The sequence below is a fragment of the Falco cherrug genome, chromosome 7, assembly GCF_023634085.1.
Source record: "Falco cherrug isolate bFalChe1 chromosome 7, bFalChe1.pri, whole genome shotgun sequence".
NCBI lineage: Eukaryota > Metazoa > Chordata > Aves > Falconiformes > Falconidae > Falco > Falco cherrug.
In genome coordinates this window covers 4,646,879-4,673,951 of record NC_073703.1, presented here as the reverse complement: position 1 = coordinate 4,673,951, position 27,073 = coordinate 4,646,879, and the positions used below count along the sequence as shown (strand labels likewise).

The window sequence follows — 27,073 nt, the reverse complement described above, 5'->3', positions numbered from 1 at the left end:
TGCCCCGGCAGCCTCACCTTGGGGATCAAGCTGGCGAACTGGAGGTTTCTGGAGAAGGAGATGTTGAGGACCGTGCTGTAAGCGTTCTCGCCTCGGTTCTCCAGCACCGCCTCCACGGCCACCCTCCTCCTGCTGCTCTCGATGACAAAGACGGAGGCGTCGAAGGAGAGGGTGAAGGCGGAGCAGTCGGGCACTGCCCTCCGCAGACCCCGCCGGCAGTAGTCCCTGCAAAGAGGAGGGAGCGGTGCAGGCAAGCGCCGCCTGCAGCACTGCACCAAGACCCAGCCCAGGAGTTTTACGTGCACGGTGCACAGGGTAGTGCATGGAAATCCCTGCTCGCCCTCCGTTGCGCTGCGCTGCTATGGAAAGAGGAGTCACAAATTCCTCCTGTGAGCCATCATTTTGCTTGTGAGCTAATGGTACCAAGCTTGCTCAAACCCAGTTAGGAGCTTTTACTACAGCTGGGATGTAAGGAAAAGCCAGATCCCATCCTGTTAGCAAAGGTTTTAGTTTCAGCCTGGGTAAGATCTCACTGCCGGCAAGTTTACCAGCAGACTCTGCAATGGCAGCAGCATCTGCTTTTGCAGACTTGATGGGTGTTCATTTGTTTTCTTTATGAAAAATAAGAAAGGAAAGGAAAATGTAGGATGGTGCCACATCCAGAACCACCTTCTGCCTCTAACGGCAGGGCAACCAGGGTGCCAGTTGAAAGGAATAGCTCTATTCCAACAAATCACCTCAAAAGTGGCAGAAAAATGGCACATTTCTCAGCAGAAATCACCTCTGTATCAGCTGCTCTTTCAGGGCACAATCCAGTTCCCACCAATGCTGTTGGGAAAGCTCCACAGGCTTCAGGAGGAACAAAATTAGAGGTCTGACGCCCCGGTAGACCACAGCATCTGCCCATGGGTATGTGTAGGACTCTAGCCCATAAGATCCATACATAATCCCTACCCTACAGCTCACTTCCAGCTCCCGCAACGCAGCCCTGGGGGTCCCAGACCCCATCTTGGTCGAGCCCCGGGTCACAGCCTCAAGACCAAGAGCTTTACAGGAGACAGAGAAATAAATGCTGAATTATGGGATACAAGTAATCCCCAGGTAGCAGCACGGGCCATCAGCTTGGTCCAGGGCCCACTGCTGTTGATGGAGGTTCAGGCTCCCGTGCTCCTGGATAACCTTTAAAAGCTCTTTAGGCAATGAGATGTAGCATACAATTATTTCTGCTGTGTGAGTCAAGCCTGTAGTCGCCAAGTGGGCAATGCCAGCCTTGCATTTATTCCCCCACCCTCCTGTTATTTACTGATTTGTCTCCCTGGACATCATCGCTATGGCATGAAATATTAGTTGTTTTGTGGATTCCCTGAAAAACACTGGTGTGTTCCAGGCAGGGAGCAGGCAGAGGCTCAGAGACCCACTGTGAGCAGGGGGGCTGAGGAGCACCTCTTGGTGGTGTTGGATGAAGGACCATGCCAAAATCTATGGAGCATGGGTTGGGGCTGGGTTTCAAACCCTCCCTAGTTTGTGATAGTGGTTGGGAGGACGCTCTGAGTGACCTACTCACATGGCACTGGGCACATCGCTTTTGGCATCCAGGACAAGATCAGGGACACAGTGCTCATCCTCATTGCACCCATTCCAGAAAGGGACCTGAGGGAGACAACAAGAGCCACCTGGTGATGATTTGTGCCCCAGGTTGTACTCCAAGGAGAAGGGACACAGGTGGTGATCCCAGGCTGCAGCAAGTGCCAAACACATTGTGATCATGGGAGGGATCAGTGTTTACAGCCCCGAGATAAAGCAGCAAATGATACATCCAGAGATTAATCTGCTGACCAAGTGCCTGATAAAAGGCACCCTGGGATGTTGGTGCTGCTACCTACCGAGACCTTGAGTGAGGTGGGCCAGCCATCATCCAGCATGGGGCCGTTCTCCGGGTGCTCCAGCTCATAGTCGATGGAGAACGTCACTGGTTTAATGTAGTCAGCTGTGTCCTGCGGCAGACAGAAAGCATCGTTGAGAAGGACAAGGCTCCTGCTTTGGAGAGGCACCATCAGAGAGCAAGGTAAGGCAGTTACAGGCACGTGTGATTATTGAATATATGAAATAAATTATTGAATATGTGAAATAAAAGCTTTGCAATCTGGGACATTGTGTGTAATCGCCCTGTCTCACCAGCTAACCCTCACTTAGGGACGGGGACAACCCAAGCTCATCGGTGCTGCTCAACACCTGTCCACAGGTACATGTCTGCTGATGCTAGAACTGTTTCATCCTGGAGATGCTGGCTCTGAAAGGTGGATGCTCCAGGGAGGGCTGTCCCCAGTAGGGACAGAGCTGTCCTGCAACCCTTACCCAGGGCTTGAACGGCTGGTGATGAACCTGCACCTTTCCTGCAGCTCCGTGGGCTCTTGCCGTGCGCTGCCCCAGCTGCACAGGGTGCAGTCAGATGCTCTGAAGTGAGATGCTTCTTGGGCTAAATCACAAGCTCTGTCTCTAGCTCCAGACTGGAATTTCCCAGAAGTTCACGGCGGTTCAGGCTGGGGCTTGGGGCTGGGCCAGTCTGGCAGCTTGGCCCTCCCTGGCCTCAGCAATATTCTCATCATTCACTGGGAATGTTTGATTTTGGCCAGGTTCGTGCATCAGCTGTTCCCTGCAAGTGATGCAGAGAGTTTCACCGGCTCCTGCACCCAAGGAGAGGGACCCTGATGATTAGAGGGGTGCAGAGGGTGAGAGCACTGGGGACTGGCATGGAAGCATTTGTTTCCAAATGGAAAAAAAAGAGTTTTTACCAATTTTGGAGCAGGAGGACCAGCCTGACTCAGGAGTGCACGCCCTTCCCGAGGGCATGGTTAGCGGCTCGTGGAAAGGAACACAGCGCAAGCTGGGGCTGCAGTGAAATCAGCACTTGGGGACCCAGCAGCTGCCGTGTGCCAGCAGCTCCATCCCTGACCACATCAAACCCAGCGTGAAGAAATGCAGGCGGGGGGTGAGGCCCGTTTCCAGACCTGTGAAGCCACCGAGGCTCCTCCGACCGCATCCCGGTGCATCGTTGTTTTGCACAAGGTGGAGACCATCTTCGCTTGGGCAGCTGGCTGACCCCCGGGGCTGGCAGAGGAGGAGACCCCAGCCTTCTCCTCCTGCACACTCACCAAGACGTGGAACTGGAGCCTGTCGCAGTGCTCCTGCCTGGAAAGCAGCACCAGCCCCTTCTGTGTGTGCCGCTCTCCGCTCTCGTCCAGGTGAGCCCGCGGCGTGTACCTGCGCTCGTCGATGGTGGCATTGTACCGCAGCGCTGGAAGGAGAGGGGTGCCATCACACCGGGTCAAAGAACAGGCTTTTGTGCACTCAAACCCCTATGGCCCTGCGAGGAGCAGCGCGGCAGGGAGCATGCTAAGGGAAAATTGGGAAAATCAGGTTCTAGTTAGCATTGCCTGTTTCTAACAGACATTTCTGTTGAGCAAAGAATCTACTCTCCAGGTCAAACAAGGAACTTTAAAATTGCACTATTACAAGACACCACATAAAACCTGAGAGGGATATATAACTATTCGCCCCATATATTCACATGCTGGTCTGTACCAATTCTGGAGGCATCGTACCCTGGAGCACCCACCTCTCCTACGGGCTTTACTGGAGATTGTTTGCTTCCTGCAGCACTGTCAAAAAAACCCCAAAGGTCCCCAGCCTAGCCCCAAACAGGGTGGGATTTACACCCCCTACACCAGTGTGATGCAAAACATGCATAAGCCAAGAGCAAACATCAGACCCCCTCATACAGCATCCATGAGGTGGCTCTTCTGGGTAGAAATAAGTGTAAAATTAAATAAATATAGGAAGCCGCACTCAGTTTTTATCCTGCAAGCTCCGCAAAGACAGCAGTTAAGAGGAAGACACTGGATTCAATAGTACAAACCCCAAATTCTTGCTCTAGGGGATGGGAGCTTTTCCTTTGGCTTTGCTCAGGACCCAGTTTTCCTTTGACAGTGTTTGCTGCCGGGTTGCAGAGGGCTGAGCCTCTGTTGTTTCCCCCCACTCCAGCTGAGTCACGGGCATCTGCCCAGTAGACTTGAGGTCACAGCAACATGCAAGGGTTTAATAGCAGAGCTGGCCAGTAACTTCACAGAGATTCCCTGGGATGTTAGGGAAACATATGGTTGGCAGATGTGTCCTGCTGCTGCAGCGGGGAGGATGGACAAGCTCTGCGGGATGTGGTCCGAGCACATCCTCTCCTGTCCTGCTGGCTGGCGAGGTAGTGGTGACATCCTTGTCACACGTGCCGTGGCAAGGCAAGCTGTGGGAGGGCCCAGACCCAGGGTGTAGGTGAGAGAAGGGGTTAAAGATGGGTAAGGTTGTATCCTTGGGATGTTTCCTGGCACCGTTTAACCGTCCCTGCTCTATCAGCCATGACAGGGACAAATTTGTGGGTAAAAAGGGATGTGGCAGATGACAATGTGCACTCCTCCAGACATGCCACGCTCCTGGATGGTTTTCCTTGGCAGAAGCTGGGTGCTCCCTCGGGGCTGGAGACCTAAACAACGCACGAATTGGGCTTTTTGTCACGCGAGCAGCCATGTCACTTACCGACGCTGGCTGTCTGGAAGTGAGCTGAGAGGAAGACGGCAGTGAAGCAGATGAAGGCTGACATGCAGGTGGCATCCTTCCCGTTCCGCTTGCAGTCCTTGGTGAAGATGTTGATTTTGGAGGGCTCGAAGCGGATGCTGGCATTGATCTGGACCACGCTGCGGGACCTGCGGGGCAAGCAAGGGTCAAGAGATGTGCTGCGGTGCAGGATGCCCACACACATCTGCAGCATCCTGCAAAAGTCTTCCACACCTCCAGATCCGCCCTTTCCACATCTTTTTCACACTTTTTCTCAACATCAAGAAGGTGCTGAGGAAAACCAAAGGCCACCACAACATGCTGCTCTACTCTCATCTCATCTATGTAGCATTTGAAAATCAAATCTCTTGCACTTATTTGCCTCCTGCTTATGCCAGTGAAGTAGCTCAGCACCAAGAGCAAGATTTGGCCCTTTGCATGTGTGTAGCACTTTCCAAGGCAGACCCCAGGGTGGCCTACCTCTGCTGGGTGCAGCTACCCTCCATTCTAACAGCTTCAAGGGACTTTCCAAACATTAATCGATATTTGAAAATACCAAACTGTTCTTGTTAAATAAGACCAAAGGGAGCCTGGGCAAATCACCACAAATCACTTAGCTGGTTTGAAACTCCTGGGGAATTTATGATGAAATTAAACACAAAACCAACTCTGACATCCTTCTAGGGCCCAACAGCACTGAAATCCCACTGCCTTGCCGGACAGAGGGTTGTCGTTGTGGAAAGATGGTTCAGGTTGTGGGGAGATCAGTTTTCCCTCGAAAAATGTCAGCATGTTGCAATGAGGTTCAGGCAGAGGAGAGTGCCAAGTGAGATACAGCTAACCACAACAGCACGGCGTTCCCCAGGGAGCCGACGGCCAAGTCTATGAGCCCGTCTTCGTTCAGGTCCAGTTGTCCGTGGATGCTGCATCCGAAATACATCAAGCCTGGTGCAAGGTCCGCAGCTGCTATCCGCTAGAAAGGAAAGAAGAAAAATCCAAGCTGGTTTCCATCAGGAGCATCCCTGCCTGCAGAGGAGGGGTTTGCCATGCTGAGCTCCAGCACGCTACTGGAGATGCCCCTTTCCAAGCGATTGCACCAAACAATTTTCCAGGGAATGAGAGCAGTTTCTCTTCAGAGCCACCACCCAGACATTTCTGCTGAGTTTACTCCACATATCTACTATTTCTCACAAGTGAGAGAAATATTTTATCTATAAGCAATCCATTGCACTGAACGCAAAGCATTGCCCCTAATTTCAAGGATGTTTTCTGTACCTTATGTTTGCTTTGTCTTGGACCCCTCACAATAGAAAACATCTGGCAATAATAATTAACAATGCAATGGTGTGTGTGAATTTATTGTGCTCTATCAGTCCTTAAAATGAGCACACACGTTATTTATTCTGATGAAGGATGAGGACAACCAGAGCCATACCTGCTTGTACTTCTTCACGACAGTCTCTTTGAAGCCGAGGAAGATGTATATCGCTCCTTGGTGCTCATCCTCCAAAGGTGCCCCAACAACGAGGTCATTGTAGGAGTCCTGGTTGAGGTCAGGCACGGCGGCGATGCAGGAGCCAAAGCGGGAGTTCTGGTAGCTCTGCAGATCGACGAGGGCACCGCTGGAAACAAAGCGGTTCTGCCAGCCCAGCCAAAGAGAGAAGGCAAAAAACAAACAAACAAACAAACAAACAAAAAAAACAAACAACAAACCCCAAAACCATCAACAGCAAGCCTGGCAAGAGGAGAAAACCCTCAGAGGCAAGCCAAGATGTGGAAATTGCTCACACATCACTGCAAGAAAGGAAGAGAGAGCCCTCCTGGGGCTGCAGAACTTTCTGCACGTCCTTGGGGAGGGATGAGCCCTGCAGCAGCCCTACCCCTGCTCTGCCTTCCTTTCATAGCAGCCTACATAAATAATTGCATATAAAAGTTGTGCTTTAGATATAGGGACTCCTGCAGCTCCGGGTGGGCTCTGCAGCCAAGGATATAGAGCATGACCTGCTCGCTGCCCTGCACGCCTCTGGAGCCTGGTGGATTTGGCTCACAAACTGCATTTTGAGCGAGATTTGAGGGCAGAAGGAAAGCTGGCCCTGCCCCAGTGCACTGCTGGGTTACGGGGAAGGGGACATGGTCAGCACATGTCCCCTCTGTGCCCTGAAGCAAGGGTGGAGGGACTGACCTCCCTGCTCCCCAGAACCCCACGCCTGGCCCAGCCTCTGCGCAGGAGTGCCCTTGGAGGGAATGGGTTTGGGGAAGGCAAAGGGGATGGAGACTGGTTCTCCGGAGAGACACCCAAGTTGCAAAGGCCCCACCTTGTACCCTGTGTCACCTCCTTGGGGCTGGGAGCAGCAGGACCTCGCCTTGCACCCCGAGCATCACCTCCTCAGGGCTGGGAAGCTAGTGCAGCTGGGAGCAGCAAAGCCTCAAGACGAGGTGGCTCTGCTCCAGCACAGGCTGGACTCCCTTTGCTGGCAGCAAGCAACCCCCCTGGGATTGTTTGTAAACAAGGAAAAACAGACAAATCCTCCTCGAGTCTTGCAGCAGCCACAACAGTGAGGTTGCCTTTGGACTGGGCTGCCATACCCTGTGGTGACTGATGGGAGCTGGTGGGTGCGCACAGCCCGGAGCCACCCCGGGGAGGTGACACAAGGGGACACAGTTTCTGTGCTAGCACCCAAATGCCCCGACCCCTTTGGTGTCCCCAGCTGGCTCTGCGGTGCTGCCACGTACCTCTCGCAGGGTGTAGACATAGACCTTCCCCCTCTCCCTGCCCTCGCTGAAGTACATGGGGGCTCCCACCAGCAAGACATCTGTGACGCCGTCGCCATTGACGTCGAGGGAGTTGATCTCACTGCCATAGTAGGAGCCGATCTGGAGGAGACAGAGGAGGGGATGGAAGCAACGCTCCTGGCATGCAGTGGCACTGCCACCCTCCCCAGTGGGGACCACAGGGACATTGCAAGCCCTGTCCCTGCTACAGCCACATGGTTGGGAGCTACAGGTGCAGCGGCAGCCGAGGCATCCCTAGCTGCCCATGGATGTGCTACACTGTGGAGGCATTTAAATGGAACAATTTGCAAAATGAAGGGGGAGGACTGATGGAGGAGCATACATGCCACATGGAAAAGTCAGTGCAGCATCCTTGGCAGCATGTGCCCCGGCATTACCTGCTCTCCCTTCAGTGCCTGGTGGATGGTGAGGTTTCGGTTGTTGTGCATGCTGAAGATGATGACTTTCCCTGTGTGGTTGAATCTGGGTGCTCCCGCGACGTAAATACGCTCATGCTTGGTGGATATGACGGAGGAGACAGTGTAACCTGGAAGGGGTGATGGGTGCAGGGTGAGCACAGCTGAGCGGCTCCCTGCCTGCTCCCAGCCGCTGCCTGCTGATCTGTTTTCCATTAGCCCCCAGCTGCTGACACAACTCTGGCCACCTCCCAGATTGGGAAGCTAAACCCCACAGATTCCTTCAAAGATAAAGTCATTCAAATAAACCCCAGTGCCCTGACCCTGGGCTTTGAGTCTCCTGCTCAGGTCCTACCTAGACCCTGGGAACTGTAGCTATGCCAAGAGATTTGGCACTGCTGAATGCAGCCGGCAAGCCCTGTGGAAAATCCTTCTTTCATTGAAGGCAAGTCTGATTGCCGGCCTGATAAGTGCTTTACGTCATGGCTCACACCCAGTTACACAAATGCTAGCAAGGTGCGTGCACGCCGCGAGGCTGTGGCACCCGCTGCGCTGCTCCTTCCAGACCCCGGCAACACCGCATCCCAAACCCAGCGTGAAAGCCTTTGCTGATGCTCGAAGTTAACATTCACAGTCCAGTAAAAGCCCTGAATCCATCGAGACCATTGCTCAGGTGTCCTTATGGATATAACCCTGCCTGAACAAATGACCCTGAGCAATCCCTCTTTCCTGCCTAGCCAGGTGATTTTCTGCGCTGGCATCACCAACACCACGCATCGCACGCTGGGCTGAGGCACTTGCCCATGATTGCAGATGGGCTTATGTAGGAATATAATGCTGGGGTTGCAAAATCCTGTTTTTCAAACCCAGCTCCAGGTTCCTGCATGTTCACAGTCTAAAATGTTACTTTAATTATTAGAAACTCAAACCACAGCCAACCCTGAAGCTGGATCAGATCACCTGGGGTCACATGCAGTTGAATTTTGAGTACCTCCAGGGATTACTGGGGTTTATGGACCCCTTCCCCTGGGCATTGGCCTTACCTGGGGTCTCGGTTTCCTTAAATGTTCCCCTCCTGGAGGGGTATCCCTACGCCGAGCATCAGTCTCAAAACCCCAGGTCCCGGTGCTGAGCTGGGCTGCTCTGCAGCAGGGTGCACCAGCATTTCCTTAATATTTCTGGATTTCTTACTCCAGGCAACAGGACAGAGCGCAGCTGAACTCCCACATACTGTCACGGGTGCCCCTTGCACAGCCACAGCTGTCCCCTTGCCATGCACTCACAGTGAGCCTGGGGGACTTTCTACTGTTATCCCGAGAGATGATCCACATGTCCAGGGGCTGTTACGTCCCCAGCGAGAGGAGAGCCCTGGCACACTAGCAGGCGACCCCACAGCATCCCACCCCGCTCCCTGCCACAGGGCAGCTCAGCCTGACACGCACATCTCTGGAGAGAGGCTCTATTTTGAAAACCAGGCTGATATTTTTGCTCCAGAGCTTCAACAGCCACACATGGAACAGATTAACCCAGCAGGTATTTCCTCCCTAGGCATGAAATTTCATCACTGCTTTTCAAACCATTCCAGTAAGCGCTGCAGATGACTCGGGCTGGCCGGTGCCTGAGCTACTTCTGCATTTCAATCACTTTTGTGCTGCACACCGCGGTCAACACAACCTCATCCTGGATGAGGATGCTCACGTGTGCTGTATACCTGAGCAAGGGAAAATACAGATCTGGTGCTGCGGGAGCTTGCAAACAGCCGGGCACGGTACCGCCTACACTGGGAGTGCTGGATGCTGTTAGTCATTCGAGAAATATGTTGTGCTTCCTATTATTCAGGATAAAATCATGAATTCAGCCCTGGCAGAAGAGCATCATTTGGCTTTCTTACCTAAATACGCTCCATGATTTTTCAGCTCCTCCGGGAACTCCTGAAGATAAGATTCCCGCAAGGGAATGACCTTCCCACTGCTGGTTTCCTTCAGAACAGCTCCGTTCCAGTCGTAGGCACCCACTGCCCCCAGCAAGATCCCATCCTGTGGGAGAGCAGGAGTAGTTTGAGGGTATTTCTTGCCAAGTGGAGGCAATTCTCCTCCACACTGCCCAGCAGGCAAAGTTGATTGATGCTGAAGTGGACGAGGGGACCCGATGGGCTGGGTTTGTGTCAGAACACATATTGGGATCCCTAAAAGCCCAGCCCCTAGACTATGTACTTATTGGAGGCTGCAGAGTGCAGAAGAGAAAACCAGCAAATGGTCCCAGAAACTGTGCATTTTACAGAAAAGGGGAGGAATCTCACAAGTGGAAAAGAAAATGAAAAGAAAAAAACCCCAAGCAAACCATTCTCCAAAGCACACCTGGAAAGAGGGAGATTTTAAAGTGTGCTGGAATGACATTGCTTCCCCATTCCTCTCTTTTTAGCCTGCTTTTCCTCCCCAGGAACACTCTGAGCAGAAATCCCTGCTGGCTTTTTGCTCGGACCTGCCAGCTCACAGGCTGAAGGGGACTGACCATCTTCTGCACCCCATCACCGACAAGTGCCTTCCTCCATGGCACATCCCGGCACGTCCTTTCCAAGAGGTTGTGGCATCAGGAGGAGCTGCTGCAGGCTGGTCCTAAGGAAGGCACCAGTCTCCCAGCAGTTCCCTTCCCATGGGATACAACAACAGCAGCAGCAGCATTTCCTTCCTTATGCTCACATTAGCAATCTAGCTTCATGATTAATAATTTGCCCAAAATACCCATCTCCCACCTGCAGTGGCTGGTGATGATAAAAAGCACAGGGTGCCTGCTTGCACAGGCAGGAGCAAAAAAAACCCAAACCCACATTTACTCTCTTACTTCCACAACATGCGATGAAAACCCAGTCTGCGACATTTCCAGTCCAAAGGAGATTTCATTCTTGTTGGTTCCTTAAAGAAAAAAAAAAATAAAAAAAATTTGTATTTAATGCAGAGCTTTGCTTTTCTCGGTGGATCGGGTGGGATGAGCATCCACCCTGCCCCACCTGAGCACAAAGGAGCTCAGCTGTCACAAATCAGCCTCTTTCAACCTAAATCACTGCAGGTACACAAACTTGTGCTGCTACCAGGTACTGGGAGCTCTGCTGCAGAGTGCTCCTCTCCTCTCCTCTCCTTTCCTAGCTGCAAGATCATACAAAAAAGTGGATTTAGAGGATTTTGCTTTATAATTGCAACTGGGTGAAGCTTCTCACCTAGGGAAACTTTCTTCCACAGAGAAGTGTGGGGCTGGCTGGACCGAGGTAACTGACAAACTAAGGGGAATTTGTGAGCTGGCTTGACCAAAATTCCCCCAGTCCCCAAGATATTTCATTTTCAGTGAAAGCTTTCCATCTTCTGTTTCAATTGTGCATTCCAGGACATGCTTTCCCTATGAAATTTAGATAAATTTAGTTTTGGAGACTGACAAACTTGTCACAAGGCAGACAGAAGCACTGTCATTTAGAACAAAAATATTGCCTGAAATTTAATTTCAGCCAATAATCCTTAAAACCCCACATTATCCCCATAACCCCACAATGCCTGCCACCCCAGGAACAACCTGGCAGTCAGTGTGTGTGTTTTGCCTGTTTATAACCCAGCTGGGTTTGATGGATGAGGAAGGTGCTGACACCCAGCTGACCCCTATACCAAATTTCAAAGGTTTGTTATAAATGACAGAGCCACCAGAGCTCTGCAAATACCAGTGGCTGGAATGGGGCGGCCTTTGGAGGAGAAGGGATCTGTGCCTCTGATGCTTGAGGGATGCAAACTGCTCAAAATAAAGACAACTCCTTATATATGAAGATATTCAAAGTATGATTTTAGGTTCTGTATCAAACAGATATTAGGGAAACCCTCGATGTGACCTGTTCAAATTCAGGAAACAGAGGACTGACAGCACATCTGAAGCAGCCTGGCTGGCTGGGACGTGTCAGGGAGGAGCATCACTCACCTTCCAAGCTAAATATCCTTTCCCCCAGTGCATCTACAATGTCTTTGAGCGCTGCTTCATCTGTGACATTAAAGAAATGCTTGTCATCTGGGTCGCTCGCTATAAATTTTATCTCGTTCAAAAAAGCTTCAGGATTGATTCCTCTTCTGTTATAATAACCCAATACCTAGGTTTAGATGGAAATGCAAGACTCAGAGGGTTTCATATGGTGGACAGAGCCATCCCAAAGCACCTGAGGGGTGTCCATACGGAAGGAGCCTGACACCTTTGGCATCTGACACCCCACTGTGGGAGCAAACTGAGGAGCAAGGAGCTGCTGTAATTCCTGCAGGCAGCCAATGCTGGGCACCCCTCCTGCAATTCAGGTGCCCAGCAAACGCAGGGAGCTGCCTGTCCCCAGCCTCAGCACCTGCTCCAGCAGCCAAATCCAAGCCGAGTATCCCCCTGCCTCCTGCAAAAGCAGAGCAGGACCAGCAACAAGGACCCTGCAAATATGCCAGGAGTGGGGGAGGTGGGCTGCACTGCCAGCCCTGTTGCATTGGGGTGCACGCGGTACTGCCGAGCTCTGCACTTGCTGCCAAAAGGGTGCCCCCCACTTACCGCCACCGCGTATCTGGTGACATTGTCCTTCTCGCTGTCCTCAATCACCTTCTCCAGGTCTGGGCTGTCGTGCGACTCTCCATCTGTGATTACAATCATTACTCTCTTTGCCCCTTTCCGGCCACCTTTCTGAAACGCTTCCGAGCTGCAATTGAAGAGATGCCCTGGGCTGCTCAGCCTCGCCAGGCGGGTCACGGCTCCCACCCCGCGCGCTCGCCAAACCCGCCGTGGCTCCGCGCCCTGTGCCCCATCACCTGCACCGTAAAGCACTGAGCAGTGTTTGGTGGGCTGCTAGCCCCTGGGGAGGCGCAGTCTGGTGCAGGACTCTTAGGAAACATTTTAGGACTTTAAAGGGAGATTTATTTTTTTTCACTGATGGAGCTGGTTTCTCGCAGGAGGGGAGCCTTTAATTTGGCAAAATGCCCTAATTCTGCAGCAGAAAAGCACAGGAGCGGGCACTTGCCCCAGATAATGGAGGAGATGGGGCTGTGCTGAGCTCCTCGGTGCTCTCTGGGGGTCTGCAGAAGAGCTACAGTGCCTGGGGCAGACATGGGGTTGTGTTTGGGGGCTGAAAGCTCTTGTAGAAAGAGGATTCTGGTCCAGCTGCCACTGAGGATGAAGCAGTTTTGCAAAGCATCATTTGTAAAGCATTAATTGAGGACTGAGCCTTTTTGCAAAAGCATTTCTAGCCTGGTGGTATCCCCTGCTTTCTAAGCAGCAAGGAAAAGCAAAGGGGGAGAGAGGGAAGAAAAATAAATGGTGATTTTAAACTTGTTATCAGAATGAACAGGAAGGTGAGCGATTTTTACCGAGCAAACTCTATCCCATAGGCAGTCCTGGTTTCTGTACCTCCTCTTTGCTCTATGTGACTGGCAGCCGCTACCACATCTTTTACAGACCTGTAGTCATTTAAATGAAACTCATGGACAACATCTTCTCCATACTGAACAACTCCGACCTAAGGATTAAAGGAATATCACGAAGGACGCCAACAACCCGCGAGGGCTGGCGACACAACAAGCACGCTTTGTCAACCACGCAAAATAACAGCCACTGTTAAAAACCAGTTGCTCTGTCCCCATTTGCTCCAGTTTCCCCTCTATGGGACCACTACGAATGCTCATTTTTTTTTCTGTTCTCTGCCAGCTCTCACCCATGTGCAGCCACCCCTGCCCTGCTGTAAGGGTTTGGGGTGACACAGACGTGCTGGACCCACAGCATTTCTAGATGGGCCCCAACAGGGGGGTTATTTGTGCAAATTGTTGAGGATGTCCCTGCATAAATCCCTGCCCAATTCAGCCCACGATTAGGAAGAGGATGGAGTGCTTTACAGCTGCATCAAGCTACCTTAGCACAGGGCAATACTTCTATATTTCCACACAATTTCATCCTCCCCATGCCCTGGTGGGATGTGGGGTGCTACTCTCTCCATAGCTCATTCAGGGACATTAATGTGAGCGTTATTTCCATGGGCCCGGCTTTAAAATCTGTACATTAGAAAGCTTATTTTGAAAAAGGGCTGTGCCAAATCACAACTTCTTGGCAGAAAAGGGACACTGAAGAGGAGGGCCCCTGGCGCATGGCTGGGGGAGTCTGCATGACACGGGGGGACACACAAGTTGTACAGGGGCTTACTTGTATCTGGCCGGGGCCAATATAAAATTTTTTCAAGATGTTTATCAGGAAGTGTTGAACTTCAACCCAAGGATATATGCTGTTTGATCCATCCAGAACTATGATTATGTCCATGTACGTCTGGCATCCTGTGAAAAATAGGCAGTGTGTTATTGAAAGACCTTGGCAATGCTTGCAAAAAGGAGATTTATGACTTCATTCCTCACAGTCAGGTACTTGCTCTTACGATTTGTTTGAAAAAAAATATATCTTATTTCAATCATTCATAAAGACCTTTGAGCTTCAGCAAGGTAGAGAGAAGCCACAAGCATCCTCTCTGCCGAGAAAAGACCGGATAACTTTCTAAGAATAACACTCAGCAGTGTCTTTTCTGATTCAGATTTGGACCTTTATCCGGTCTAATAGAGTCATATACTTCAAAGAGTGGCCTGCTGCAGGCAGGATCCGGCTTCCATTCCTCCCGCAGAGCAATGCTTTACCCCTGAGTCACTCTTCAGTCCTGCCTGTACTCGCCATATAACGCAAGCCAAGCATTTCCTCCCCTTCCCATTAAATCCTCAGCAACGAGGCAGCCAAAAACCCCAGCAAGGACCCCAAGGCTCGGCTCTGCAGTATGAGCCGTGAAGGATTTAGGCAGATGACTGGTTTTCAGCAGGGAAAATTGCTCAGCGTCATCTCTCTGTCTTGCTTATATTTTATAACATTAAATTGAAAAGTTGCAGAAAACCAGAGGATGCTGAACATTGCAGTTATTTATCGGCTGTCCTTTTCACCTGCTGTAGGCATTTATGGGTTAGCAGATCCATGATCTGAGTCACACATGGGTCACTCCATCACTGTGGTCCTCAGCTGCGTGCCACCATCACGATCCCCTTCTCACTCCAGGAGAGGAGCCGACCCTCTGCATCCCACTCCCTAAATAACACTGCACTCATTAACCGCCTTCCCTCTAAAATAACAATTACCCTTTGCAGCGAGGGCTAAAAGCATCTCCTGGCCATAAAGAGGGAAGTGACACCGAGAATTTGGTGGTGGGCTCTGCTTTTACTGCCTCTGCCACCCAAAAGTCCTATTTCCCCATGCCCTGCTCTGTGCCGTGAGAATTAATAGACACTAAATGGGTGATGGAGCTGAGGCAACGCATCCCCTGCCCAGCTGGGGCAAGGAGCTGCTGGGAGCCCTGATGGTGCAGAGCAGGCTGCTGCAATTTCTTACTGCCTAGAAGAAAGCCAGGAAGCTTATTTAATACTTCAAAATAAAATCACGTATCCGAATCTACAAATTTGGGCCAAAATACTTTGCCTTCAGTCAATGAGCGCTTTGTTTTGGGTGGCCAAGGTCTGAATTCTTTCCCTATTTTGCCTTCCTAGCTGTGCTGATAAAATATTCTGGATACTTTTATTTCTGGCTTTGGAAGAATAAGGTATTTTTTGTCTTCTCCGGGTGTCAGTCAAAAGGAAAATGTTTACCAGATGTCTGTGTAGCACCCCCCTTTGAATCACTTCCCTGCAACCATTTCCTCTGCTCTCTTGCCTTCGCTTAAACACTGACATCGCTTTGTTTTCTCAATGGGACTGAAGTGATTAGAGAACAGAAATTCCCTCTGACTTCAAAGGCGGGGTTAGAGCTGCAGGGCAGATTGTTTCTCATACTCTGCAGAGCCGGAGCCACTGTCTTGGAGAACCTGAAGTTGGAGTTGACCCGGGAGCACATGCCCGTGGTGTAGTAGGAGCTCCCGCACTCGTGGGACCAGAGCGGGCTGCAGGCCTGGGGGGAAAAACAGCGTCAGGGACCGGGTTAACATTGCCACTTTCAAACTGCTGTTTTGCAAAGCTGTCCTCTCCTTTGGCATCTTTTTTCCCCATGGAAGGTGAGGTTTCTGAGCCCTGTGATGCACACAGCATATATATAAACACAAGGAGAAGTGTATTTGCATGCCTGTACGTGCTTATGTACATGCATCTGGTTTTGCATGCCTGTATACGCTGATGTACATGCATCCTGCAGCAACCTCCCCGCGCCAGGGGACCAGGCTGTGCCAAGGCCCCCGTTCCTCACCAGAAAGCTGTTGTCCTTAGGGTTGGTGGCCAGGCTGAGGCCGAGGCGCATGTTGTCCTTCCGCTCAGAGACGTTGGAGAGTGTTACCCGTCCTTCAGAGAGAGGATGAGGTTAGGGACTGCTGCCGGGCAGGGATGCTGGGCACCCAGCCCACGTCCCTGTGGTGCATCTCCGGAGCAAGGGCGAACCCAGCTGAATGCTGGAGGAGAGCTATCTCTGCCTGCTTACACTGCAGACTATGTGATTTTGGGGAAGCTGTTGTCAAGATAAGAATCGGATTTTTTTTCTTAGATGCCACAACCAAGAAACAGAAAAGCCTTCTAGGGAATGAAGCTGTGAGTCAGAGATGGCATCTCTTACATAGTCAGTCTTTAGGAAGAAACCCCTCTGAGTGGCTCTAGCATCTCATCTGTTATTGCCAGGCCAGCAGGCATTTAGTAGCTGGTTTATCTTTGTGCATTTCTTTCATTTCCCATGTCACAGCCCAGAAACTGAGAATAGACCTCAGGGCAGCCTTGTCTTTCCGTTAACGCCAATATCATTTAGCTGTGACACGAATGCTGCCTAACCCAGCCATTCCTCCACTTCGGGGGCTCTGGGCAATGCAGCTCCCTGCAATCCAGGGCTCCCCCTTTGCTGTTTTGCCTGAGAAACAACGGAGAAGGAGAAAATCGGGCAATTAATGGTAAAACTGGGGGATTGGTTTCCTTGCCTGTGGACTTTGGAAGTTTCTTGCTGAAGTTTAAATTGAGGGGTGGCTCAGAAACTGAGTTCCACAACCCAGAGCTCAAAGGAGCTCAGCTCAACACTGAGCAGCTTCCAACAGCCCCTCACTTCTCCCCTGCGGACCAGCCGGCTGCAGCTCCGGCTCTGAGCTTGCTTCAACCCACTGTCCGCATGCACGCTGCAGCAAAGCCAGAGAAAAAGGGGGTTCAGCCCACATAAATCCTCTGGGAGCCTGGCTGCAGATGCTGACACCGCGCTGTCCTGCTCTGGTACCTGGCTATGCTACAGCCTGTGACCGCAGCTCTGCGGTGGGGAGCAGGATGCTCCTGCATCTGCTGCCCGCTTGGTGTGGGAAGGGCAGGGGCAGACCCCCGGTCCCACGGTAGCTCCTGCTTTTCCCCACTACTGTCATCTCTGCTGCAGGCTCGCTGTCAGCTTGGCATCCTCCCCCTCCACCACCAGGCAGCTGGTTTTACTCAAATGGCCTCGGTGGATTGTGCTAACTAGATAAGTTAATTGGGAAAAAAAATAAATAGGATGTGCTCATGGAACTGATCTTTTCATTTGAAACTTGCTTCCAATGGAAAAAAGATTGCTTTTTACACATTTACGCGCACAAGAGATTTATTTCCTTGAAGAATCTTGGTGTTCTCATAGCAAATAACAACAACAAAAAAAAACAACCCAAAAAAAGGAGAAAAGAAAGCAATGTTTTAAAAAATAAAAGATTTGGAGCCAATCAATCAAATATTGCATATGATCCAAAGTTCCTTCTCTCTTATCAGCTCTGGTAGAAACCCAGGATACTTCAGATTAATAATGATGAAAAATAAAGTGAGAACAGCTGCTCCAATGTTAAAAACTCCCAGACCTTGCCCCCAAACCCCAGCAGTGCTCCTCAAGACCATGAGAAAGTCCCCAATTCTCACGTTCCTCACTGAGACACAGACATGCCCATCGGGTGTCCGGCTTTGGGCAGCAAAGGGGCCTTGTCCTCCTCACGCCTACACTGCCCCAGTTCAGGGAGGGCATGTCCTGATACCGCGACATTGTGCTGTCAGCATGGTTGGTGCTGGACCAGCTTAGAACCCCCAAGAAAAGGCTTGCTCTCTCCATGCAGGGATGTCTGTGGGACTGGAGCAAACCCCTGGGGTCTCTCCTCCCGTGATGACAGTGATGGGGCTGGGGGGTGGTGGCACTGGGGGATAATTCCCCAAATACCAAAGCCGTGGGGCAGGCTGGATGCTGGGAATGAAACTTGCCTGTGCCCAGGGAAGCTGCTGCTGTGGGCATATTGCCCGAGCATCCCCTGGAGAGGGAGCACAGACACTGCCACGTGCAGTCAGCTGTTTGCTAGTGGGAACATTACCCATCGATAAGTTTATCCTGGTCATTTAAAAAAACAGTTTAAGCTATATTAAATAAATTATTCCCATTTGCTTGATTTTACCCTAACGTTGCTTAAAGCTCACTAACAAACACCTGAAATAATCCCTCATCTAAAAATCCTGCTAAAACGTGCAGCCTTCACACTTCTGGGGACAATCTGGGCAACACAAGGGAGTGCATCTTTCCAGACCAAAGCAATGATAAAAAGCACCATGTTAAGAACACCCAGTGCCCCTCGCTGCCCCGTGGTGTGTGGTACCTAGGTTGAGTTTGGTGCAGTTGCTGTGGGTATCGCTGGTCACTGGGCACTTGTAGACATCTCCTGTCTTCTGCTGGCCATTGGTTTCGTAGGGAGCTCCCACCACCAGCCTGTGGGAAAGAGTGGTCCGTCAGTGCCCAGAGGTTGGATGGGAGGTGAGGGAACAAACCCACAGCCACCACCAGAGGGGACCTCGCCCCCAGGCCAAATGAATCCCCAGCTCATGGTTTGGGAGGTGACAGGAGAGGCTCCCTTGCTGGGGGGATGCTGTTGTTCCCCCGACCTGAGTCGGTGCAAGCAACAAAAGCACTGCTCCGACTTGCCCTTCCCACAACGGCAGGCAGCCATAAGCCAGGAATGGTGACCTCTTTGAGGGATACCGAGCCCTGGGACAGGCTGCCCAGGGAAGCTGTGCAGTCTCTTTTTCTGGAGAAATTCCACACCTGCCCAGACACGACCCAGGGCAGCCTGCTGTAGGAGAGCCTGCTGCAGCCGGGGCTGGACTGGGTGATCTCCCCAGGGCCCTTCCAACCCTGACCAGGCTGTGATGCTGGGACCCTGTGACTCACTGCTGCCTGGAAGTAATGCCCATCAGATGCAGCAGGGGTGAACAAAAGCCTGGCAGTGAGTGTAGTCTGCAAAATCGTCTGACTGTGCGGGGAGGAGCGGGGAACCCCATCACCACCTCAGCTCATGGCTGACACCAGCACGGCACCGAAACCCTCAGCATCCTTCTGAGATCCCCACAGTGGGCATGGCTGGCCCTGAGAAGGGGGGACGGAGGTGGCCCTTCTCACTGCTACTTCAGGTACGAAATTTTTCATGCCCAAAGCATCTTCAGGACATGGATGTGTATGAAGGGCTCCTGCCTAGCAACACCTGAAGGAACAGCAAGGAGCTGGTATAGCAGTGTCAGCAACTCACACCGGGATCCACCAGGAATTTTCTCCACTAAAAAGCTGAAAAAGTGAATTTGCTTCAACCTGGAGTTGTTCACTTACGAGCAGTCTGGAGCTGTATGTTTGGACTCAGCGGCAGGCAAGGACGTTGGGCATCTATCTGTTCTTTAAAGTAAGAGGAGCTGATAAAACCACATGCACCCACCAAGGGTGCAGGCCCCTAGTCAGGAAGTATTTGGGACATCGCAAGCATTTTCTCACTTTTTCACGGGGACTTGACCAGAATAGTACAAAACAGCAAACCAAAGGAGGAGGAGAGCAGGACCTGAGGAATTTGACCATTCCTTCCAGGCTAGTTCAAAAATACTCTGAACCACAAGTTATTGGCGTCTTCTGCTCCCAATGTGTTAGCCCAAAATAAATCTGCTCCATTGCTTTTTTTGCTTTCAAAATCCTATCGCTAGATGCAACCATCCAAGTCTGGATCCCAATATGTTAGCCCAAAATAAATCTGCTCCATTGCTTTTTTTTGCTTTCAAAATCCTATCACTAGATGCAACCATCCAAGTCTGGATCACCAGATAAACAGGACCTCTTTTGTTCTGCGCCACCCTACCCGGCAGCTGGCAAAGTGACCGTCCCCGGCACAGATGTTCCCTGTTAAACCAGAAATGGTCATTTTTTTAGAATGCTACTTCTACAAAGACACTAAATACTCATCCTTTTATTCCATTGCTATAAAATGGAATTGCTCACCAAATTAAAAGCTCCAAAATCTAAGCAGCATTTAGGATTCTCATGGAAATACTTCCTGTCTTACAGCTTCATTGCTAATTAGAAGATTAATTAGGAGAAAATAATAACCATCTGGAGCTATCCTCAGTAGCATCCAGCAGCTTGGGAAGTCTGGTACCTTCTCCCTGACCTGTACAAGGAGTTTGCTCGTGTCCCTCTGCCACACTGTCGATGCCCGTTCGCTCAGTCGGGGATGGGGGAAAGGTGGAAGATGTGAAATGTAGTGAAAGGATGTGGGAGGCGGGGGAGAAAAAGACTTTGAAGAAGGAAAGAAATAAACATTAGGATACCTCAGAAGATGGTGTTCTCAGTTTTGAATTCTTAATTCCCCAAGAAGAATTTAACATTAATGGGCTTTAATGTGAACTTCTCAGAGCAGCTCCACCTTGATGTGCAATCCTATACAGGACTCTCCCATTAATTAATATTCACATATTAATATTATCACACTACCCATTAATAAATATTCCTGAGCAGCAGTGGTTATTGGGTTGAAGCATCTCTTTCAAATGCAAGATGATGCTGAGGGCAAACCACCCGTTCCCCCAGTTCCTCAGCCCCACATCAGGGCTGGAAGCTCAAAGAAAGCCCAAATATTTACAGACACTGCCATGAATGCCAAGGGGTTGTGAAGCTCATGAAACCAGATTTTTTGTCTTCCAAAGACAATGGCATTGTTTTCCCTTTTTGGTTAAATTTAAATGATTAATTAGCTGAAGCTGTCAAATTCTCATGGAAACTTGGCAGTTTGGGAAAAGGCTTTTCCAGCTGTTCGAAAGGTGCGGATTGCAGGGATGCTGTAAGTGTTCCCCGAAGCCAGCTGTCAGAGACACCGCTCACAGATCGCTTACAAACCTCTTCCTTCACTCCGTGGTTTGTAAACCTGTGCTCTAATATTTTTTTTTTTCTTTAAAAAAAGTGTAATAAAAGTCCCATCCCAAATGACCCAAATCCACTTAGAGCAGCCTGCCGCAGCAGGGAGCCAGCCTGTGGTCCATCCCAGCTCTCCCCCTCCCTGCAACCCTTGGGTCACCCCAAATCTCCCCCCTCGTGCTCCCTGGAGGGTCGCAATCCCCCCCTGCCTCAAGCCACGGCCTGATGCTGAACAAGCAAAGCCCTCTGCAAAGAGCAAAGCGGCAGGCCCTTGCATCTTGGCTTGGTTAATAAATGAAGCTTTAAAAGAAAATAAGAACCAAACAAGCCCGCCCTCATCCTCCTCTTCATGCACTCCTTATGGGGAAAACAAAAGCAAAAAAAAAAAAAAGGATTAAATGTGAGAAGCGCAGACTGCTCAGAGCAACATGTCTGAGGACATATTTTTAACTTTCATCCTGGGGGAAAAAAAAAAACAAAGAAGGAAAACCAGGCTGTTGGTGGAAATACTCGAGGAGCCTCTGCTCTGCCTGTGCAGCGAGGGCAGTGGAAACCCATTTTCTGCTTTGCAGGCAAAGCATGGTGCTGGGTCCTGCTTCCCGATGTCCTGCCCGGGCTGGGGACAGGATGGCTGCATCTGTCACTGCAGGCTGGGCAAATCTCACAGCAAACATCAAAATGATGTGTCAAGCTCAGTTTGCTTTTTTTTTTTTTTTTTTTTTTCTCCCCACTGTTTTAAATGACTGACTTACACATGCCCACGAGCGGCATGCACAGCACGACAAGGCAACATAAAACGCAAAACGCTGCCGTGGTTCAGTGTCTAAAACAATTAGAGTCACAGCTGCTCGGTACTGATTGAATTATTGGGTTTTTTTTTCCCTCTTAGTCAAAACATTATCTGGTGAAATTCCTTCTGTCACAGACATTAATTCATGCCAGTTATCTTGGTACTGAACCCAGTAAATTATGGTTGGCTGGAGCACATCTCCTGGAGAAACATCCGTCCCTGATTTGAAGGCATCAGGCGACAGAGAAGTCAGTGTTTCCCTGGGAAATTTGTCACAGAGTTTGTCACTTAAAAATTCATGACTGTTTGGATGTACCTGCAGGCCCTGAGCCAAAGGGATATGCCTGTCCCCAGCATCCCCTCCCAGAGGAGTGGACCACCACCATCAAACCGCCTCCGACAGCCCTGGGTCTGGTTCTGCTTCTTTATTTAGCCTCTATTTATCTTCATTTCTTATTCTCCATTGCATAATGTTTGAATTTCTGCCTATTGCCCCAAAAGTGCTGTTGGCTTTTCCCTGCACTTTCTCCTGCCAGAGCTGTATTAACCGGCATCTTTGCCCCTCACCCCATACTCACGATGATCCCACACCCCGACCTAAGGGTCCCCCAGAGACCCCTCAGCCTTTTCGCATCTAGCAAATTCCTGACTTTTTAAGGGAATAACCCCTCCCGGCACAGCAGGCTCCCTGGGTGCATTGCGGAGAGGTTGCAAAGCTCATTTTGAGCCTTGAGGTATTTTGATTAAATGGAAAGAAATCAGGAGAGGAAGGTATGTCTAGCTGGTGATCCGGGAATGCAGGGATTAGGGAGGAACGGAGAAGCAACTATGCTTTTCACAGGATTTTTCAATCAATGGGACACTTAATCTCCTGCAAGGCAAATTCACTTGCAGTTAATTTATTCAAGATGGAACTGGATGAAGAAGCGATTAAGGAGGTTCAGGAAAGGGAGAGTTCTGTGGAAAACTTTAAATGGGATCGGAGCTCCTTGGAGGGAATGTGACAGAGGAACGGACTTTGAAATGTTTTTCTCCACATTGGCAACAGTGGAAAAAAATACCTAGTGGGAATCCAAGGACAGCCAGAAACTGAGGAGAAGTCAACGAGATGGTGGCACAGGGGGATGTGGTACCTGAAAATGCATCCTTGGTCTGACAGCAGCTTTCGGTGCAGCTTCTAGCAAATCTTTTTATCAGCCTCTGGTCATTTTTTTTTCATCTTTAGATATGAGACAGCTGCACTGAAGAGCAGAGGCGATGTAGGATGGCTCAGCTAATGGTGAGGGTCCCATCACCTTGCATGGGCAGCAACGAGCAGACTGCTGCTCTGGCCACTGCTGCTCACCGTGAGCAGAGGAAACTCATGTGCTGGTGACCAAGGGCCACCACAAAACGTACCTGGGACAAACAGCTGTGGCCAAGCACCAGGTGACCCCCAACACCGACTCACAGAAGGACTTTGAGTTGATGGCTATTGCACTATTAAGCCCAGATCCATCCCTTAAGCAGTGCCCAAAGCCTGGGGAGGTGCAGCAGAACTATCAGAAGATGATAAACTGATTATTTTGGTCTGTTTATGGAATGGCCCCATGGGCCAGGGGCAGCCAGGAAGGGAGCTTGGGGCATCTGGGAGAGGAGCGCAGGCTGGCAACGGGAAGAGGCGTTGGGTCTGGGAGCACCAAAAAACCACCCTGCTGTGTGCTGGATTAACAGTGTGTTAAATAATACCAATTAAATAATCCAAATTCAGCAAGCAGTTTTGAAAAAGCACGGCGCACAAAGCCAGGAGCGAGGCAAAGCTTTGCTTTCCCACCAGGCAGCAGCAAGATGCTTGACTCAGGCCAGGAGCTGAGGCCGGGAATGTGCGGCAGGGGAGGAGGAGGAAGAGGATGGTTACAGCAGGGAAGTATTTGCACCATCTGTATTAAGTTTCCATTACCCTCAGCAAGGGACAATGTCCCCTGGTGCTGTCACCCAGGAGAGGATGCTCCTCTCGGCTGTGGCTGTTTCACCCCCATCCTTCCCTGCTGCCTGTAACATCGTCGGGTCCCGATCTGCTCCTGATCACCTCCAGCCCTAGCACTGCTCCTGGGCCACCGTCCGTCACACAGCTCCGGAGGGCTCTTCTCCAGCAGCCAGCTTTGGCTGATTCACGACCAACGAGCCATTTGGGCTCGTTATTTAGCGGTGGTTGCAGGGGAATATTTCACCTTTTGTAAGACTGTTTTGCCCTCTGAATACCAGATAAATCATCCCTTGGCAGAAGCATTCCCGGTGGAGGCATTAAAGCCTACTGCTCACTCCCGAGTCTCCATATGCTCCCCATATTACCCCAATTAAAAGACAACCTACTAACGACAGAGCAGTTGCAGTACTCCATCTACATATTGGGAGTTTTAGGGAATTTCCCTCCTAAGATGTAGCTTTGAGGTTTGGGTCCCACTGACTTTGCAATGCCCAGCACAGACAACCAGACCTGCTCCGGGACACGAGCTTTGTCCCCATCCCTGTCCCCTCTTGCTCCCGCGCGGGACTGCCTGCAGGAGGCTGTCCATCTGCCACTGACACACACGAGCACCTTCGGTGGTTATTTTTTTTGAAGGTTGATCAATGTTTTCTCTGCTTTATAACAAACCCTCTCATCGCAAAAACAAAACAAACACGACTGTAATTTCCCCAGCTGTTCCGTGCGCCAGGGTGAGCTGGGAATGGATGCTCCTAATTACACAGCCCGTCTGCAAACCCCTCCCGTGGCTGGGCAGCACCCGGCGGGACATGCTCCCCCCACGCTGAGCAGCCACGTCACGGGAACAGCCCCGAGGGGACCCGGCACCAGGACATGGATGCACAGCAGGGTCCGAGCCCCATGAGCTGCTGCAGCAATTACGCAGCCGTGGCAGTAAGCAAAATCACCAGCGCTCTCCTTAAAATAGCGATGACGGGCGTGTTGCAAAACATGTCTGAGGAACTCGCAGAATATTGTGGTCAGCAGTAATGATACTTTCTTATTTTCCCTCGTGTAATTTTTTCCCTTTTGCTCAGGGATATTGTAATAAAGAGGTGTTCATGGGCGAGGCCCATCAGTGATTCTTGGCCCAGCCGTGGGTTTCCACTGAGGCGTTTGGAGTTGCTGGTCAGTGCTCCCCATAGACTGCACGTGTCCGTCAGGACTCGTGCGATCTCTGGTTTTCTTCTGGAGGTTTCCAAAGCAAACACTAATCTGTGACTCCAGGTCTTGCCAGGTGCCTCTTGCTTTCCCCAGTCACCCATTATCACCAGTTAACAGTGTATGGGGGTGTTCCCCCACCCATGCATTTCTGCGTTGGAGGCACCGGTAGCTCACCAGCTCCAATATCACAGCTCCATCCAACCTCCCTTCGGTGCTCTGAGACCAGGGCACCAAGCCCCCAGCCCTAGATAATGAAGGTGCGATTGTAAAGTTCTTGTAATGGCTGAATAATATGGGGTGGGAAGGGATCTCATTGATGAAGATCTCTATGGGTCTTGCCCCTTCCCTCCATAGAGAACTTCATCAATGAGGCTATAGATACTTTGCAGCACACGTGTATTGTGGTGGCACAGGCAGGACTTGGTGTCCACCCACCTCCAGCATCCCCTGGTCTCACCATGGCAGAGGCATTGGGATCTTAGAGCTGTGCCTGGATGCTCATGCTATAGTGCAACGAGGATGCTTTTAAAAATACCAAGGAGACAATTTTCCTCTGTGCACCAAGGGTCTGGCTACTGAAGCTTGTGCTCCTCCAGCTCTTTCTAAATATCCCAGTGCACCTCAGAGGGGGAAGCCCAGCCATGCTCTTGCTGCAGCAGTTTGGAAAGCCTGAGCAAAGCCACAGGGTTGGGGCATAGGAAATTTTCAGGTTCTTGAGGTGAGGAAGGCACGATGGAGATGCTGAGATGCCCGGGAGCCCCGAAGCTGGAGGCAGCTGCTCTCCACTGGCTGGGTTTGGCGTGTAGCCCAAATCCCCATTTCTGCATGTGCTTCCCGTTGGGTCCCTTGCTCAAAAAAACAATGAGCACAGTTCTGTTTTGTTGCTGGACAGGGTGGCAAACCTTTTCCTTCCTCTTCTTGGTTGGTAGAAAGCTTAAGGAGTGTCACTGGAGCGTAGCCTGGGTTTGTCTGCAAGGGGACATCCTCCTGCGAGCCCCTCTCTTCTGCAAGCCCTACAGCGAGTAACACGAGACCTCATCTGTTTTTCCAATTAGACTAAATGTTTTCTTAAAAAAACAACAACAAAACAAACCCCAAAATGAAAGGGTCTAACTTGCAGCTGATGCAAACCAACCCCAGAGTCTGTGATAGCCACACTGCTTTATGGCAAGGAAGATCTGCCCCAGGGATGTCAGATGTCCCATGTTCTCCAAGGCACCCAGGGAAGGTGTCAGGCAAGGATGGATCAACCTGTGGAGCATCCCCAAAAACCCAGCAACACTAATAACAGAGTCTACAGGATTTTCTGGAAGAAAAGACCATACTGTGCCAAAAAATGGACAACCCCCTAACACAGGAGATGGGGTGGGTGGCTATAGCAAGCATCTCGCACACTGCTGCCAGCCTGTTGCCTGCAGCCCCGGCGTGGTGGGAGGGAGAGCTGGGAGCAGACATTATCCCCGCGATGGAGGAATGCTTTACAGTTATGTACCCTTTCACCAAAATAATCCAAGCACTCGGGTACCGGCCAAACCACAGGAGAATTACAGCCAAGAAAGCCTCTCGCAGTAGTAGGGAAATAGCAAACCCTTTAACTGTTTTTCCAGATCAGCACAATTATAACTTTAAATCCACCGAGCAGATTTTTCTCTCTCCTGCCTCCTCCTTTTCCCTTTGGCTGTGCTCAGGCTGGAAACGTCACGTCTGTGCCTGGAGCGGCCACGGGGAGGGGGGCTCAGGGCTGCCCCCCACCAGACACCCTTCAAAGTGGGGGTCAACCCTGGGGTGCTTGCAAGGATGGGCTCCTGCTGAGGGCCATGGGGAGCTGTGCACAGGGTGGGCTCAAGGGGGCCAGACCCTGCACTGAGGCTTCACAGCACCCCTTTGCTGCAAAGTGGGGTTGGGGCAGCGTGAGATACAAGCTCAGGAGGGAGAGAGCAGCCAGAGAGCACCCAGCATCCCAAACGCCAGACCCTCAGCCCTTGAAGCCCATCCAGCTAGACCTACTAGACCCACTCCACAGCCATGCCACCTTGCCAGCAGCATCAGCAAAGCCCTGGCCTCAGTCAGCTCGGGAATGCTGTATTTATTATTTTTATGGCTTCTGAAGGCTAATGGATGTTTATTCCCAGGGCT

General features: G+C 50.9%; 1 protein-coding gene across 2 annotated transcripts in view; it reads right to left on the bottom strand.

Annotated features, from left to right (window-relative positions):
• ITGA11 (integrin subunit alpha 11) overlaps positions 1–27,073 on the bottom strand; it is a 54,236-nt gene that overhangs the window by 14,397 nt on the left and 12,766 nt on the right. For both annotated transcript variants that reach the window (XM_055715884.1, XM_055715883.1), the window contains exons 3-20: positions 18,412–18,521; positions 16,038–16,129; positions 15,632–15,746; positions 13,980–14,107; positions 13,154–13,302; positions 12,345–12,489; positions 11,745–11,910; positions 10,632–10,702; positions 9,682–9,826; positions 7,773–7,921; positions 7,336–7,476; positions 6,038–6,241; positions 5,445–5,575; positions 4,585–4,751; positions 3,153–3,295; positions 1,884–1,994; positions 1,565–1,650; positions 18–225 (exon numbers count right to left, since the gene is read on the bottom strand). In XM_055715884.1, coding sequence (XP_055571859.1) covers positions 18–225; positions 1,565–1,650; positions 1,884–1,994; positions 3,153–3,295; positions 4,585–4,751; positions 5,445–5,575; positions 6,038–6,241; positions 7,336–7,476; positions 7,773–7,921; positions 9,682–9,826; positions 10,632–10,702; positions 11,745–11,910; positions 12,345–12,489; positions 13,154–13,302; positions 13,980–14,107; positions 15,632–15,746; positions 16,038–16,129; positions 18,412–18,521 — 2,461 coding nt within the window. The remainder of the gene's footprint in view (positions 1–17; positions 226–1,564; positions 1,651–1,883; positions 1,995–3,152; positions 3,296–4,584; positions 4,752–5,444; positions 5,576–6,037; positions 6,242–7,335; positions 7,477–7,772; positions 7,922–9,681; positions 9,827–10,631; positions 10,703–11,744; positions 11,911–12,344; positions 12,490–13,153; positions 13,303–13,979; positions 14,108–15,631; positions 15,747–16,037; positions 16,130–18,411; positions 18,522–27,073) is intronic.